The sequence below is a fragment of the Somniosus microcephalus genome, chromosome 11 (assembly GCF_052327205.1).
Source record: "Somniosus microcephalus isolate GS21.2 chromosome 11, FLI_Smic_1.0, whole genome shotgun sequence".
Taxonomy (NCBI): domain Eukaryota; kingdom Metazoa; phylum Chordata; class Chondrichthyes; order Squaliformes; family Somniosidae; genus Somniosus; species Somniosus microcephalus.
Genome location: NC_140997.1, coordinates 25,551,994 through 25,565,729, shown reverse-complemented (window position 1 = coordinate 25,565,729; position 13,736 = coordinate 25,551,994). Strand labels below are relative to the sequence as shown.

The 13,736-nt window shown below is 49.0% G+C and overlaps 1 protein-coding gene across 1 annotated transcript in view; it reads right to left on the bottom strand.

Annotated features, from left to right (window-relative positions):
- The window catches only part of LOC147110403 (mesothelin-like), a 59,932-nt gene that overhangs the window by 33,679 nt on the left and 12,517 nt on the right, over positions 1-13,736 (bottom strand). The window contains exons 4-9 of the mRNA XM_086002230.1: positions 10,868-10,956; positions 10,010-10,140; positions 9,319-9,440; positions 8,215-8,365; positions 858-1,070; positions 129-299 (exon numbers count right to left, since the gene is read on the bottom strand). Of these exons, the coding sequence (XP_085858356.1) occupies positions 129-299; positions 858-1,070; positions 8,215-8,365; positions 9,319-9,440; positions 10,010-10,140; positions 10,868-10,956 (877 nt within the window). The remainder of the gene's footprint in view (positions 1-128; positions 300-857; positions 1,071-8,214; positions 8,366-9,318; positions 9,441-10,009; positions 10,141-10,867; positions 10,957-13,736) is intronic.

Sequence of the window (13,736 nt, the reverse complement as noted above, 5' to 3'; positions counted from 1 at the left end):
TTCTGAAAGTGTAAATCTTGTTGCCCACCAGCAGAACTCTAAATTCAAAAGCTGTACTATGCCCTGGAAAGTAAAGTAAAATGATCATTTTTATCTCCCAATGGTACACAAATTTATTGATCACTTACCTTTTGGACAACAGCTCTTTGCACAGGTTCTGGAGCAAGCAATATATTTTCTACAAAGGTAGTGTCATTAACCGCATTAACTATCGCACTGCTATTGATGTTCTCCACTATGCCACTTGAAAGACCAGATACCAAGGTTCCCATTCTCAATAGGTTGGCAGCATTGTTAACCTAGTAAGTAGACAATAAAACATGGTTAGATGTGAGATTTACAAATTCTATCATTTTAGCTGTTATTCCTTCAGTCCACTGCCCCATAGCCTTATCCTAATGTATATGCGTGGTTACATTATAGTGCACTTGAATATACTAGAACATTTTTCAAGTCATTTGTATTATATGATGCCTTATTTTATATATCATTATATTGGAACTGGATTTGCATCTAGATATCTTCTAGGCTTGCACTTTTAATTCATTTAGGTAAAATTTAACAGGTTGGCAATTCTGAATTACAGTTAGTGGTATAAATCTCATTACAATGAGCTTCAATGACTGTCAATACCTTCTTATATAAGTTTGGTTATGTGCTCCCAATGGGAACGGGGCTCACAGGGAGTGTATAGTGGAAAATTACGCAGCTCCTGATTTTCCATCCATTAATTTTAATGGACTGAATATTACTTGCATCCCAGCAGTTTCCCCACATGTGCTTCCAACATACACTGTTCCTAACTGGGAATGTGGAATCATTAAGTACACAAAAACTTTGATTCGTTTAAACCTTACCCGAAAGTTGGTACTGATCAACTTCTTTACCAATGCATTGGCTTTACCAGAAGTCCAGCCAATGACTTTACCCAGACTGTCCAGGGCGTTTAAGACATTGCTGCCGTTGATATTATCGATCTGTGTTCTTGACAGTCCAACAGCTGATTGGCCCAGTTTATTAAGAGTATCGGATGAGAAGCTGTCAATTTTACTCACTAGAGCAACTGCAAGCTGCAAGAAAATACAACCGCCATCAGGGTTTTCAGAAACCTTGTTCTCATAGGCAAGATCTTACCAAATAATAACACAACAGGTTTAGGAGAGGTTACCAAAGCTTGGTTGAAGGGATGTTTTGAGAAGGCTTTTAAAGGCAAAGCGTGAAGTAGAGAGGTGAAGGGGTTTGGGGAAAGAATAAGACTAAGATAGCTGAAGGCTCTATTACCAAAAATAGAGCGAAAGGAGGGGGGATGCACAGGAGGCCAGAGTCAGGAACAGAGGAAGGGGAGGGGATGTAAGGCTGGAGAAGATTGCAGTGGTAGGGTAGTGCAAGGCTGTGGAAGGATTTGAAGACACGGACAAGAATTTTAAATTCAATCTGTTGCTTGATGGGGAATCAATGTGGGTCAGCATGGATGGGGGTGATAGGCTGGTGGGACTTAGTGTGGCACAAGTTGCAGACAAGGGAGTCTTGGTGATGGAGGTCAAGAGGCCAACAAGGAGGATATTAGAGAACTCAAATCAATAGGCAATGAAGACTTGATAAGGATTTTGGTAGTGGATAGGAAGTGGGGTTGAATAGAGCAATGAAGTTGTGTGTAGCCTGGTTCATCTTGAGCGTGCAAAGGGGGAAGGAGTCCAAAGCAAGTGCATGGGTATTTTGGTAGGGTCTGAAAACAAAAGCTTTGGTCTTCTTAAGTGTTTAATTGTAGTACAGTCTGAGTGTCAGACAGGCAGTCGAATACTGAAACAGCAGCACTAAAAGTGATCCAATACAACGGCCTAGATTTTCCACTAGATTTACTTGGATAGAGTTGGGCGGGAAATCATCTGCCAGTCCCTGCTCACACATACTACTTCTGGGATTACATGCCGATGTGACAGAGAATTTACAATGGCCTCGATATTAGCCCCCCCCCCACCGCCCACAATGGGTGGGAGAGAGTTGGGGGGTTAAATTTTTTTTAAATCGTGGAATGCGTCCCGAACCAACTACGCACGCACCTGCCGCCATTTCTACGGCCACGGGTTGCGAGGCATGTATGTGTCCCGTTTTGGAGAGGTGGGACACTATATTAACATATTTAAATCAGGCTCCCACAGTGCAATTGGAAGCCTGATTTAAATTTAACAGCTGTCGGCCAGGTTTCCCAGGGTTCGGGAAACCCGGCAGCGAAATGGAGGCGGAGGTTGCCGGTTCCAGCAAGCTAGTGCTTTTTATAGCACTCCTGTAGGCCAGGAGGAGCTGGAGTGATTCAGCCTCCCTTCTGATGATTGCAGCCTCTCCTCGCTGCCGCAATCGGAGATCTTCCACCATCCCCGCCACCCCTCCCACCCACCCCCATCCAGCCCGATCTCTCCCTCAAAACTGCCATTGCCAGTCTCTCCCCCGACAGCCCTAATCTCTCCCCCACAAAGCCCTGATCTCTCCCTCACCATTGTTTAGCTCTCCCCCACCAAGCCCCGATCTCTGGCTGGCAGCCAGGCGGGAAAACCAGTGGCTGGAAGCTGCAGCCGGTCAATTTGGTCGGCTGTTGGGCAGGAAACGGAAGAAGAAAATTATAATGAAGTCCTGTCGGCAGGACCTCCGTGTCCCCGGCCTCTCCAGGTTTTTCCCCAACTAATGCGCTCCCCCAGACCCTCCCCTCAAATAATCGGGGCCAATATATATGCCCATCTATATAATACTAGCTGGAGTGCCCGGCGGTGCCGAGGGTTTTTTGAGGGCATGTTGTTAGGAAAAAAGTAGAAATAATTTTTATATATATATATAAATGAGTTTGTCTGTCTGTCTGTGTGGGAAGGAGAGAGAGAGAGAGAGAGACTGGGGGGGGGGGGGGGAGAGCGACTGGGGGGAGAGAGCGACTGGGGGGGAGAGAGCGACTGGGGGGGAGAGAGAGAGAGAGACTGGGGGGGAGAGAGAGAGAGACGGGGGGAGAGAGAGAGAGACTGGGGGGGGAGAGAGAGAGAGACTGGGGGGGAGAGAGAGAGAGACTGGGGGGGAGAGAGAGAGAGAGACGGGGGGGAGAGAGAGAGAGAGACTGGGGGGGAGAGAGAGAGAGACTGGGGGGGAGAGAGAGAGAGACTGGGGGGGAGAGAGAGAGAGACTGGGGGGGAGAGAGAGAGAGACTGGGGGGAGAGAGAGAGAGACTGGGGGGGAGAGAGAGAGAGACTGGGGGGGAGAGAGAGAGAGACTGGGGGGGAGAGAGAGAGAGACTGGGGGGGAGAGAGAGAGAGACTGGGGGGGAGAGAGAGAGAGACTGGGGGGGAGAGAGAGAGAGACTGGGGGGGAGAGAGAGAGAGACTGGGGGAGAGAGAGAGAGACTGGGGGGAGAGAGAGAGAGACTGGGGGGGAGAGAGAGAGAGACTGGGGGGGGAGAGAGAGAGAGACTGGGGGGGAGAGAGAGAGAGACTGGGGGGGAGAGAGAGAGAGACTGGGGGGGAGAGAGAGAGAGACTGGGGGGGAGAGAGAGAGAGACTGGGGGGGAGAGAGAGAGAGACTGGGGGGGAGAGAGAGAGAGACTGGGGGGAGAGAGAGAGAGACTGGGGGGGGGAGAGAGAGAGAGACTGGGGGGGAGAGAGAGAGAGACTGGGGGGGGAGAGAGAGAGAGACTGGGGGGAGAGAGAGAGAGACTGGGGGGAAGAGAGAGAGAGACTGGGGGGAAGAGAGAGAGAGACTGGGGGGGAGAGAGAGAGAGACTGGGGGGGAGAGAGAGAGAGACTGGGGGGGGAGAGAGAGAGAGACTGGGGGGGAGAGAGAGAGACTGGGGGAGAGAGAGAGAGACTGGGGGGAGAGAGAGAGACTGGGGGGAGAGAGAGAGAGAGAGAGAGACGGGGGGGAGAGAGAGAGAGAGACTGGGGGGAGAGAGAGAGAGATAGACTGGGGGGAGAAGAGAGAGACGGGGGGGAGAGAGAGAGACGGGGGGGGGAAGAGAGAGAGAGAGACGGGGGGGGGTCATGCCAATAAAGCGATTTGAATTGAATTGAATTGAATTGAAGAAGAGAAACGGGGGGGGAGAAGAGAAACGGGGGGGGGGGTGGAGAAGAGAAACGGGGGGGGTGGAGAAGAGAAACGGGCGGGTGGTGGAGAAGAGAAACGGGGGGGGGGGGAAAGAGAGAGAGAGAGGGACTGTTGGATTTAGTTCGGGATTAGCCTGGAGAGAGAGGGGGGAAGGAGCGCCTCAGGCCTGGCCCGATGGACCCCTGCGAAGGAAGGAAGGAAGAAGGCAAGCTCTCCCACCCCCTCTCTCTCTCCCTCCCCCCCTCTCTCTCTCCCTGCCCCTGTCTCTCCCCCTCCCTCCCCGCTCTCTCTCCCTCCCTCCCTCCCCTCTCCCTCTGCCCCTCTCCTCTCCCTGCCTCTCTCCCTCCCTCCCCCTGCTTTCCTCTCTGTCCCTCCCTCCCCTCCCTAGCACCTCAGGCCCGGACACTGAGCTGAGCCCAGGACCGGGCCGAGGGGTGGACAGGCCGAGTCCCCGGCCCGCGGCCGCAAACGGAGCCGAGCCCTGGACCGGGCCGAGGGGGGGAAAGGCAGAGTCCCCGGCCCGCGGGCGCAAACGGAGCCGTGCCCCGGGACCGGGCCGAGGGGGGGAAAGCCCGAGTCCCCGGCTGGGGCCTTCAGCTCCACAAGGTGGGGAGACCTTCCCTGGAAGACAACCGAGTTCCTTCATACTTGAAATGGATCACTTCATTTCTAACTGTTCCTAAATACTATTTAAAACTGAATTAATTTGTTCTTTTCCTTAGTTCCCTGTATTAAAGTTCAGGTTTTTAAGCACCCCATAGCTAAGAAGACAACTGCACTACATGATCTGGCATTAAGCCATATAGAACAGGAAGGTGGCAGCTGTTAAAATGTGAATAAAAGTAAAAGCTCAGGTAAAGATGGCCGAATTAACGGCAGTTTGAAAGATTAGGCCCCGCCCACACACGCCATGAAACGCCCCCCCGTGACGCAGTGCGCTCCCCCTGTAGGATTGGTCAACCTTCACGTCACTCAATGCTAATGAGCGGATTTCCCCCGTATGATTGGCCAACCGCTAATGAGCGGAATTTTGAACGGTTTTTGTCTACTGTCTGAACAACTTTTGTCTGACCAAAAAGTAAATACGCCTAGGACACCCTCCTAATCATAACCTTTCTTTTGATATAACATATGTGTAGGTACGCTCTATAACTTTTGAGTGATGCCCAGACAGACAGACAGACACCACTATCCTTTTATATATATATTATAGCTGGGGGGGCCCCGCATTGCCAGGGCTGCTTTGGGCCGGGTGGTTAAATCGAGTCCCAGGCTTTCGGGCCTGTCTCTGTGTCCCTCTGTGAATCTGCTGCCGGGCAACATTTTAAATCGAGTCCCAGGCTTTGGGGCCTGTCTGTGTCCCTCTGTGAATCTGCTGCCGGGCAACATTTTAAATCGAGTCCCAGGCTTTTGGACCCTGTCTCTGTGTCCCTCTCTCAATCTGCTGCCGGGCAACATTTCTACCTTTTAATACCTTGAAAGATGAAAGTACTTATAAAACGTTTTTGGTAAATCTTATGTTATTTTTAAAAGAGATACTAACTTTTTCGAAGCTGGATTAGCAGAGTAGTTTGAGCTGGAAGTAGTGAAGCAATGGCTGCCCGATGCCCGAGTTGAAAAGCATTAGTCCCGCCCACAGACGCAGCGATTGGCCAACCATCAGGCGACTGAACTGTAGGATTGGTCAATCGTGCCGGCACAGGATTGGTCGACCTTGACGTCAGTCAATCAATGCTACTTAGCAGATAATGAGTTTAATTTTGAAGGTTTTTTGCATAACGCGCGAACAATTTTTGTCCGGCCGAAACGTAAATACGCTTAGGACGGTTCTGGAATCGTCAGCTTTCTTTTGACGTAACGCACGTGTAGGTACGCTCTATAACTTTCGAGTTAATTCAAGACAGACAGGCAGACGGAATGACAGACAGACAGATGTATCCTTTTATATATATAGATACTAGCTGGGGGGGCCCCGCGTTGCCAGGGCTGCTTTGGGCCGGGTGGTTTAAATCGAGTCCCAGGCTTTCGGGCCTGTCTCTGTGTCCCTCTGTGAATCTGCTGCCGGGCAACATTTCTACCTTTTAATACCTTCAAAGATGAAAGTGAAAGTGCTTATAAAACGTTTTTGGTAAATGTTATGTTATTTTTAAAAGAGATACTAACTTTTTCGAAGCTGGATTAGCAGATTTTGAGCTGGAAGTAGCTGAAGCAATGGCTGCCCGATGCCTGAGTTGAAAATCATTAGTCCCGCCCACAGACGCAGCGATTGGCCAACCATCCGGTGACTAAACTGTAGGATTGGTCAATCATGACGGCACAGGATTGGTGAACCTTGACGTCAGTCACTCAATGCTAATTAGCAGATAATGAGTGGAATTTTGAAGGTTTTTTGCATAAGGCACGAACAATTTTTGTCCGAGCGAAAAGTAAATACGCTTATGACGGTTCTGGAATCGTAAGCTTTCTTTTGGTGTAACACACGTGTAGGTACGCTCTATAACTTTCGAGTTTATACAATACAGACAGACAGACGGAATGACAGACAGATCGACCGCTGTGCCCGGCGGTGCCGAGGCTTTTTTGAGGGCATGTTATTGTTGGAAGAGAGAGAGAGAGCGACTGGGGAGAGGGGAGGGAATGGGGGCTAGGGAAGGGAGGGGGGGGAAGAAGGTGGGGGAGGGAGGAGAGGGGGAGGGAGGAGAGGGACGAGAAGGGGGGGAGAGGGGAGAGAGAGGGGAGAGAGGGGAGGGAGAGAGGGGAGGCAGAGGGAAGGAGAGAGAGAGGGAAGGAGAGAGAGAGAGAGAGAGAGGGAAGGAGAGAGAGAGAGAGAGGGAAGGAGAGAGAGAGAGAGGGAGTGAGAGAGAGAGATTGGGAGTGTGAGAGAGAGAGAAATTGGGAGTGTGAGAGAGAGAGAAATTGGGAGTGTGAGAGAGAGAGAGATTGGGAGTGTGAGAGAGAGAGAGATTGGGAGTGTGAGAGAGAGAGATTGGGAGTGTGAGAGAGAGAGATTGGGAGTGTGAGAGACAGAGAGACTGGGAGTGAGAGAGAGAGAGACTGGGAGTGAGAGAGAGAGAGACTGGGAGTGAGAGAGAGAGAGATTGGGAGTGTGAGAGAGAGAGATTGGGAGTGTGAGAGAGAGAGAGATTGGGAGTGAGAGAGAGAGAGAGAGATTGGGAGTGTGAGAGAGAGAGAGATTGGGAGTGCGAGAGAGAGAGACTGGGAGTGCAAGAGAGAGAGACTGGGAGTGCGAGAGAGAGACTGGGAGTGTGTGAGAGAGAGAGAGACTGGGAGTGAGAGAGAGAGAGATTGGGAGTGTGAGAGAGAGAGAGATTGGGAGTGTGAAAGAGAGAGAGATTGGGAGTGTGTGAGAGAGAGAGATTGGGAGTGAGAGAGAGAGAGAGAGATTGGGAGTGTGAGAGAGAGAGATTGGGAGTGTGAGAGAGAGAGATTGGGAGTGTGAGAGAGAGAGATTGGGAGTGTGAGAGAGAGAGAGAGATTGGGAGTGAGAGAGAGAGAGAGATTGGGAGTGAGAGAGAGAGATTGGGAGTGTGAGAGAGATTGGGAGTGTGAGAGAGATTGGGAGTGTGAGAGACAGAGAGAGATTGGGCCGCCGCGGCCGGTGACCTGGTGGCTTTGGGTCGGGCTCTGGGGCGGGACTGTTGACGCCGCGGGATAATAAAATAGATACAAATATGTCATCCAATGTACTTCCTGTCATGTGTACCATAACAACATTGGCTACAAGGAAGGCCTGTTTGTCCCCGGTGTCCAGCGTTGCTATGAGCAGCGCAGTGGCCATTTAAAATTTAAATGATCCCCAAGACGTATGAAACCTATTGCTGAGCAATCAATTGTGTAGCCGTAGGCACCAAAATTAAAATAAAATGAACCTTTTTTTTGGATTTACACTGGCAGCACTGAGGTCACTGTCAACGCTCCCAAGGCTTGCTGCAGCCAATCTCTGCCCCACTGGCTGAGGCGGAGGAGCCCACCAAAATGATGCAAATGACCCAGAGGTATGAAATCAGCCAGGATCAAGGGTACGTTTTTGCGAAAGCGGAAGTCCTGCCACACCAAAAACATACCCCAATTCCACAAAAGTGAATAGCCCCCCTCCTCCAGGTCGCCAATTCCTACCTGCATTTGTTCATCTGTTGGTGCAGTTGCATTTATGCTAAGAGTCTGGCATGCTTTGTTTACTTTCTCAAGCAGAGTTGCGGCCTGCTGTGCATTTAAAGACTGTACTGATGGGGTACCAACAATAAAGCAAACCAAGCTGTCAGGAATGCTGTATCAAAAAAGAGAGAAAACCAATACCAATCAGGATTTATTATGTAGATACAGATGGATAAATGCAACACAATATAAGATATATTAAACAAACAATGTCACACAGTAAACCTCTGGCATCAAATGCAATAATACAATGTTGTGTATCCTTTTATTTCTGTACTGCTTTGTCTTAAAAATGATCAAAAATTGCACTGTCATTTTTTTATGATATTGAACTGGGATTAAAATTTACAATAGAAATCTGATATATTTACACAGATGGGACTACAGAAATGGGAGCTCTTTTAATTAGAATACAGGCAGTTAAAAGCAGATTTGATTGAGGTAGTTAAAATTATGAGGGGTGTTGACGAGGTAAATCAGGATAAACTATTTTCAATAGTAGGTGAATTGATCACCCTCAAAAGAACAAATGAAGACATTAGGAGAACTTTCTTTCACGTAGAGGGTTGTTTGGGCATGGAATGGCCGACCAGAAACAGTATCGGAATCAGAATCCATAACTTTTGAAATCTAAAAAAAAAAAATTAAAAAGGGTATGGGGAAAACTCAGGGGGAAATAGAACGAAGTGGATAGCTCTTTCAGAGGGCTGGCAGAGGCAGGATGGGCCGAATGGCCTCCTGCTGTGCTGCAGAGTTCGAAGATTCTTATGAACAATAGCATTGATGAAAACTGTTTTGTCCTCTAGCGACTGTCATGCAACTTACATTTGATTTAGATATTAAACTAAATAGCGAGCTGCAAATTTTCCAATAAAATCGCAAGTATAAAGAAAAAAATTACATCTGTGATTTGGGTGCACTTTTGTGACTCAGGCAGTAAATGCTTTCAAACATTCTCTGAGTTAGAGAAAAAAATAATTTCAGTACAGTATTCAGATTTGTTTTTCTCCCAGTTGTGTGAATGTCACTTGATCAACTATTTTGCAAGTTGCAAATGACGCATACCTGGTCAAATTAATGGCTGCATTTTTGAAGAGTGCAGTGGCATAAAACTTTTGGATATCTTCAGGAAGCTCAAGACTCCTCAGAAGATTCAGGTTGTCCTGGTTGACTGCAAATATCTGTAACTGTAGAAAACAGATATTAATAGGTATTAGAATTTTTACTTGATTGTTTCCCCATCTACCACCTTGAACATTGACTCCTTCCACCACCGGCGCAACGTGGCTGCAGTGCGTACCATCTACAAGATGCACTGCAGCAACTCGCCAAGGCTTCTTCGGCAGCACCTCACAAATCTGTGACCTCTACTGCCTAGAAGGACAAGGGCAGCAAGCGCATGCGAACACTATCACCTCCAAGACACACACCATCCTGACCTGGAAGCATATCGCTGTTCCTTCATCGTCGCTGGGTCAAAATCCTGGAACTCCCTACCTAACAGCATTATGGGAGTACCTTCACCACACAGACTGCAGCGGTTCAAGAAGGCGGTTCACTACCATCTTCTCAAGGGTAATTAGGGATGGGCAATAAATGCTGGCCATGCCTGCAATGCCCACATCCCATGAATGAATAAAAAAAAAAACAAGGAACAGTAAGAGACAAGCCATTCATTCATTTGTAATTTACTCTGTGCAAAGGATAGATGAAGGAAGGAAAATAACTCAAGCTACTAAATAACAGTCATACATACTGTTGCATCATCGGTGAGCATAGCCAGGTCATCTGTGCTTGTATAGGTCAGAAATTTCCCCAAGTAATTGGCAAACCAAGCAGTAGAGTTCAGGACTGGGTCACTTGCATTATAACATCTTGGTTTGGGACCTAAGTAAATAAATGAATTGCAATCAGAACATGAAAAACAGACTTTTTTTCAGTACTATTGGATCTCACACGGTGTCCCTACAGAAAGTCAGTGAATTTTCCTCAGAGTGTATTCGTGATGATGTTGGTATAGATTTGGGGATCTGCAGCTTCTGAAGTTCCATCTAATGGCAGAAGTGCGCAGCAGTGGGAATAACTGCGACACAGAATGGTGATGACCAAATTAGGGAGTGAGTACATTGCAAATTTAATACATTAGCGATGGATATATTAAGCTGCAGATTATATGATTTTTCAAAGTTACTGATATGCATTAGGCACTGTACACCTCCAGGAAATTGGTCTTCACTGTCACTTTCATGTTTCCATTCATTTTAATGGAAAGAGCAAGCATAGAAATCATATCAGATTTTAACTAATTTAAGCCTAGAAATTGTGTATGATATTTTCTCTGCTATTTTAATGGCGGTGTAAAGTGTTTGTACGTTAATATTAGGTTTTAATGACAAAATGCTACTATTTGTAGATGGTTCAGAAACCTAACATGTTAAAGTTCCTAGCTACTGCCCAAGACAAATAGCTACCCCCAAAAATCTATTTAGTTGTTGCATTTGTAAAGAAAGTAAATGCAAAAGGGAATGTAGGTGAAGAGACCATGAACAAAAACACACTGTCGTTCAAAATTTAAGAACTCTCACCAACACTGGACAAAATACAAGCTGAATACCTTTGCGCAGGTAAGTTCTGATGCTGTTGTACAGTTGTTGCTGAATGTTTGTCATAAAATCAGAGATCCGTGCATTCAGGGTCCGTATTCTAAATGGAAAATTCAAAAAGTGAGTATTAAACCTTTTAGTGATTATCATGCACCTTTTCTCTGGGGGTAATTTTGACTTTGCGAGATAGTGTAAAATTGGCGATATCGATTCAGCCTCCCGTAATGGGAGGCTAAGTCCATATGGATTGTTTTACACTGTCACCCAAAGTCACAATTATCCCCCTGTGGCAGAGCCACCAAGGGGACTCTGATCTTATGTGCATAATTATCTTTAACTAATTGTTAGCTACAGAATGAATCTGTATCTCTGTTCATATTGTCGCATGTACATAGCGCGGTCCCTTTAAGACTGAGACCCAACGCGATGACGTCATCACGTTGATCACGTGATCCTCCAGCGGCGGGAAAACGTGATGACGTCCGACCAGGGAGGGGCTCTAGTCAGTCCTCGTGGAGCTAGCAACCAGTACAGACCTGTTATCCAGCTTTCCATTGTTTTAGTGTTAAACTGTTTATTAGTATTAAACATCGTTTGTTTAATAGACTGACTCGATCTCAGTCCTTCAGTTAGGAATCTAGCCGTTCCTACAGTGGTGACCCCGAATTTTCGTGGACAATTTTTGCGAAAGAAGCGTAACGAAACATGGAAGCACACGCCGTGGCTTTGAAACTCCCACAGTTTTGGGAACAACATGCCGTCTCCTGGTCCGTCCAAGCAGAAGCACAATTCGAACTCCGTAACATCGCCACGGATCAGACCCGCTACCTCCACGTGGTCTCCGTACTCGACAGCTCCACAGCCGCACGGATCATCAGCCTGCTCGAAAACCCCCCAGAGGCCAGCAAGTATGATGCTCTTAAAGCGCGGTTAATACAGGTCTTCGGACTCATGAAGGCAGAGCGGGCCCGCCGGCTGCTCGCTATGCCCGGCCTGGGCGATTCCAAGCCATCTGAGTTAATGAGCCAGATGCTCAAGCTCCTGGGCTCCGTTGAACCCCAATGCTTCCTTTTTCGGGAGTTATTCCTGAGTCAACTCCCCGAACAGGTTCAAGCCGCTCTCGCTAGATCGGACACCGCAGATTGCGCAGCACTGGCTGCAGAAGCAGACACGGTTTATGCGGTCACGCAGCAATACTGCTCCGCCACGAGACAACCCTCCTCCGCGGACGCCGCCCTGACGCCTCCATCCCCCGGCTTGTGTTTTTACCACGCCCGTTTCGGCGCGAAAGCCAGAAGCTGCCGCCCTCCTTGCAGTTTCGCGCCTAAAAAAAACAGCAACCCCGGCAGCAGCCCCAGAAAAGGAGGATCGAGTTTAAGGTACGGGCCGCAGCCGCGATGGCGATTGGGAATTCCGGGAAGCTCCTCTACATTACCGATTCCCTTTCGGGCCGGCGCTTTTTATGCGACACCGGGGCGCAGTGCAGCATCCTTCCTGCCTCAGCACTTGACATCCAGTCTGGGAGGCACAGTCCCGCCCTCGAGGCAGCTAATGGCGGGGCCATTCGTACCTTTGGCAAACGGCAGGTCCGGGTGTGCTTCGGCGGACAACGGTTTCAGTGGGAATTTATCACAGCCAAAGTTTCACAAGCCATCCTCAGCGCGGATTTCTTATGCGCCAACAGCCTCTTGGTAGATGTCCGAAACCGTTGACTGGTCAACGCGGCTACCTTCCATTCCATTCCGTGCTTCCGCAGTTCCGCGCCGGCCCATACTGTCTCCTGCACGTTACCCTCGCCGGACGAATTCACCCGCCTACTAAGTGAATTCCCGGATCTGACCAAGCCCACTTTCTCTGCCTTGGCAGCTAAGCATGGTGTCCAACACCACATTACTACGACCGGCTCCCCAGTGTACGCATGAGCTCGGCGACTGGAACCCGGTAAGCTCGCGGCAGCGAAGGCCGAGTTTGCCACGATGGAACGGCTGGGGATTATTCACCGGTCTAATAGTCCCTGGTCCTCACCCCTACATATCGTTCCAAAGCCCGGTGGCGGATGGCGGCCATGTGGGGACTACCGTCGATTGAATGATGCAACGACGCCCGATCGGTACCCGATCCCGCACATTCAAGACTTTTCCGCCCATTTGGCGGGAAACTCAATCTTCTCCAAGGTCGACCTCGTCCGGGGCTACCATCAGGTCCCCGTACACCAGCAGGACATCCAGGAGACAGTATGGGCCGGTGCGGAACTGCGGAAGCACGGAATGGAATGGAAGGTAGCCGCGTTGACCAGTCAACGGTTTCGGACATCTACCAAGAGGCTGTTATTACTCCCTTTGGACTGTTCGAGTTCCTCAGAATGCCTTTTGGGCTCAAGAACGCTGCGCAGGCCTTTCAACGACTCATGGACTTGGTCCTGCGGGATCTTCAGTTTTTATTTGTCTATCTGGACAATATCCTGATAGCCAGCTCCACCAAAGCGTCCATCTCCTCACCCTTTTTCGGCGCCTCAGGCCAGCATGGCCTCATAATCAACCCGGCCAAATGCCAGTTCGGCCTACATCAGATTGACTTCTTGGGCCATCGCATTACCCAGGAGGGTGCAATCCCGCTGCAGTCAAAGGTCGAAGCAATTTCGGCATTCCCGAAGCCACAGTCCACCAAAGCCCTCCAAGAATTCCTGGGCATGGTAAACTTCTATCACCGCTTTGTGCCGAAGGCAGCACAACTCATGCAGCCCCTCTACGGGGCCCTCAAAGGCAAGAGGGGAAAGGATGCAATAACCTGGATGGCGGCAATGTACGATGCTTTCGACAACAAAAAAACCGCTCTAGCCAACGCAACTATGTTGGCGCACCCTCTGCCAGGAGCCACCAT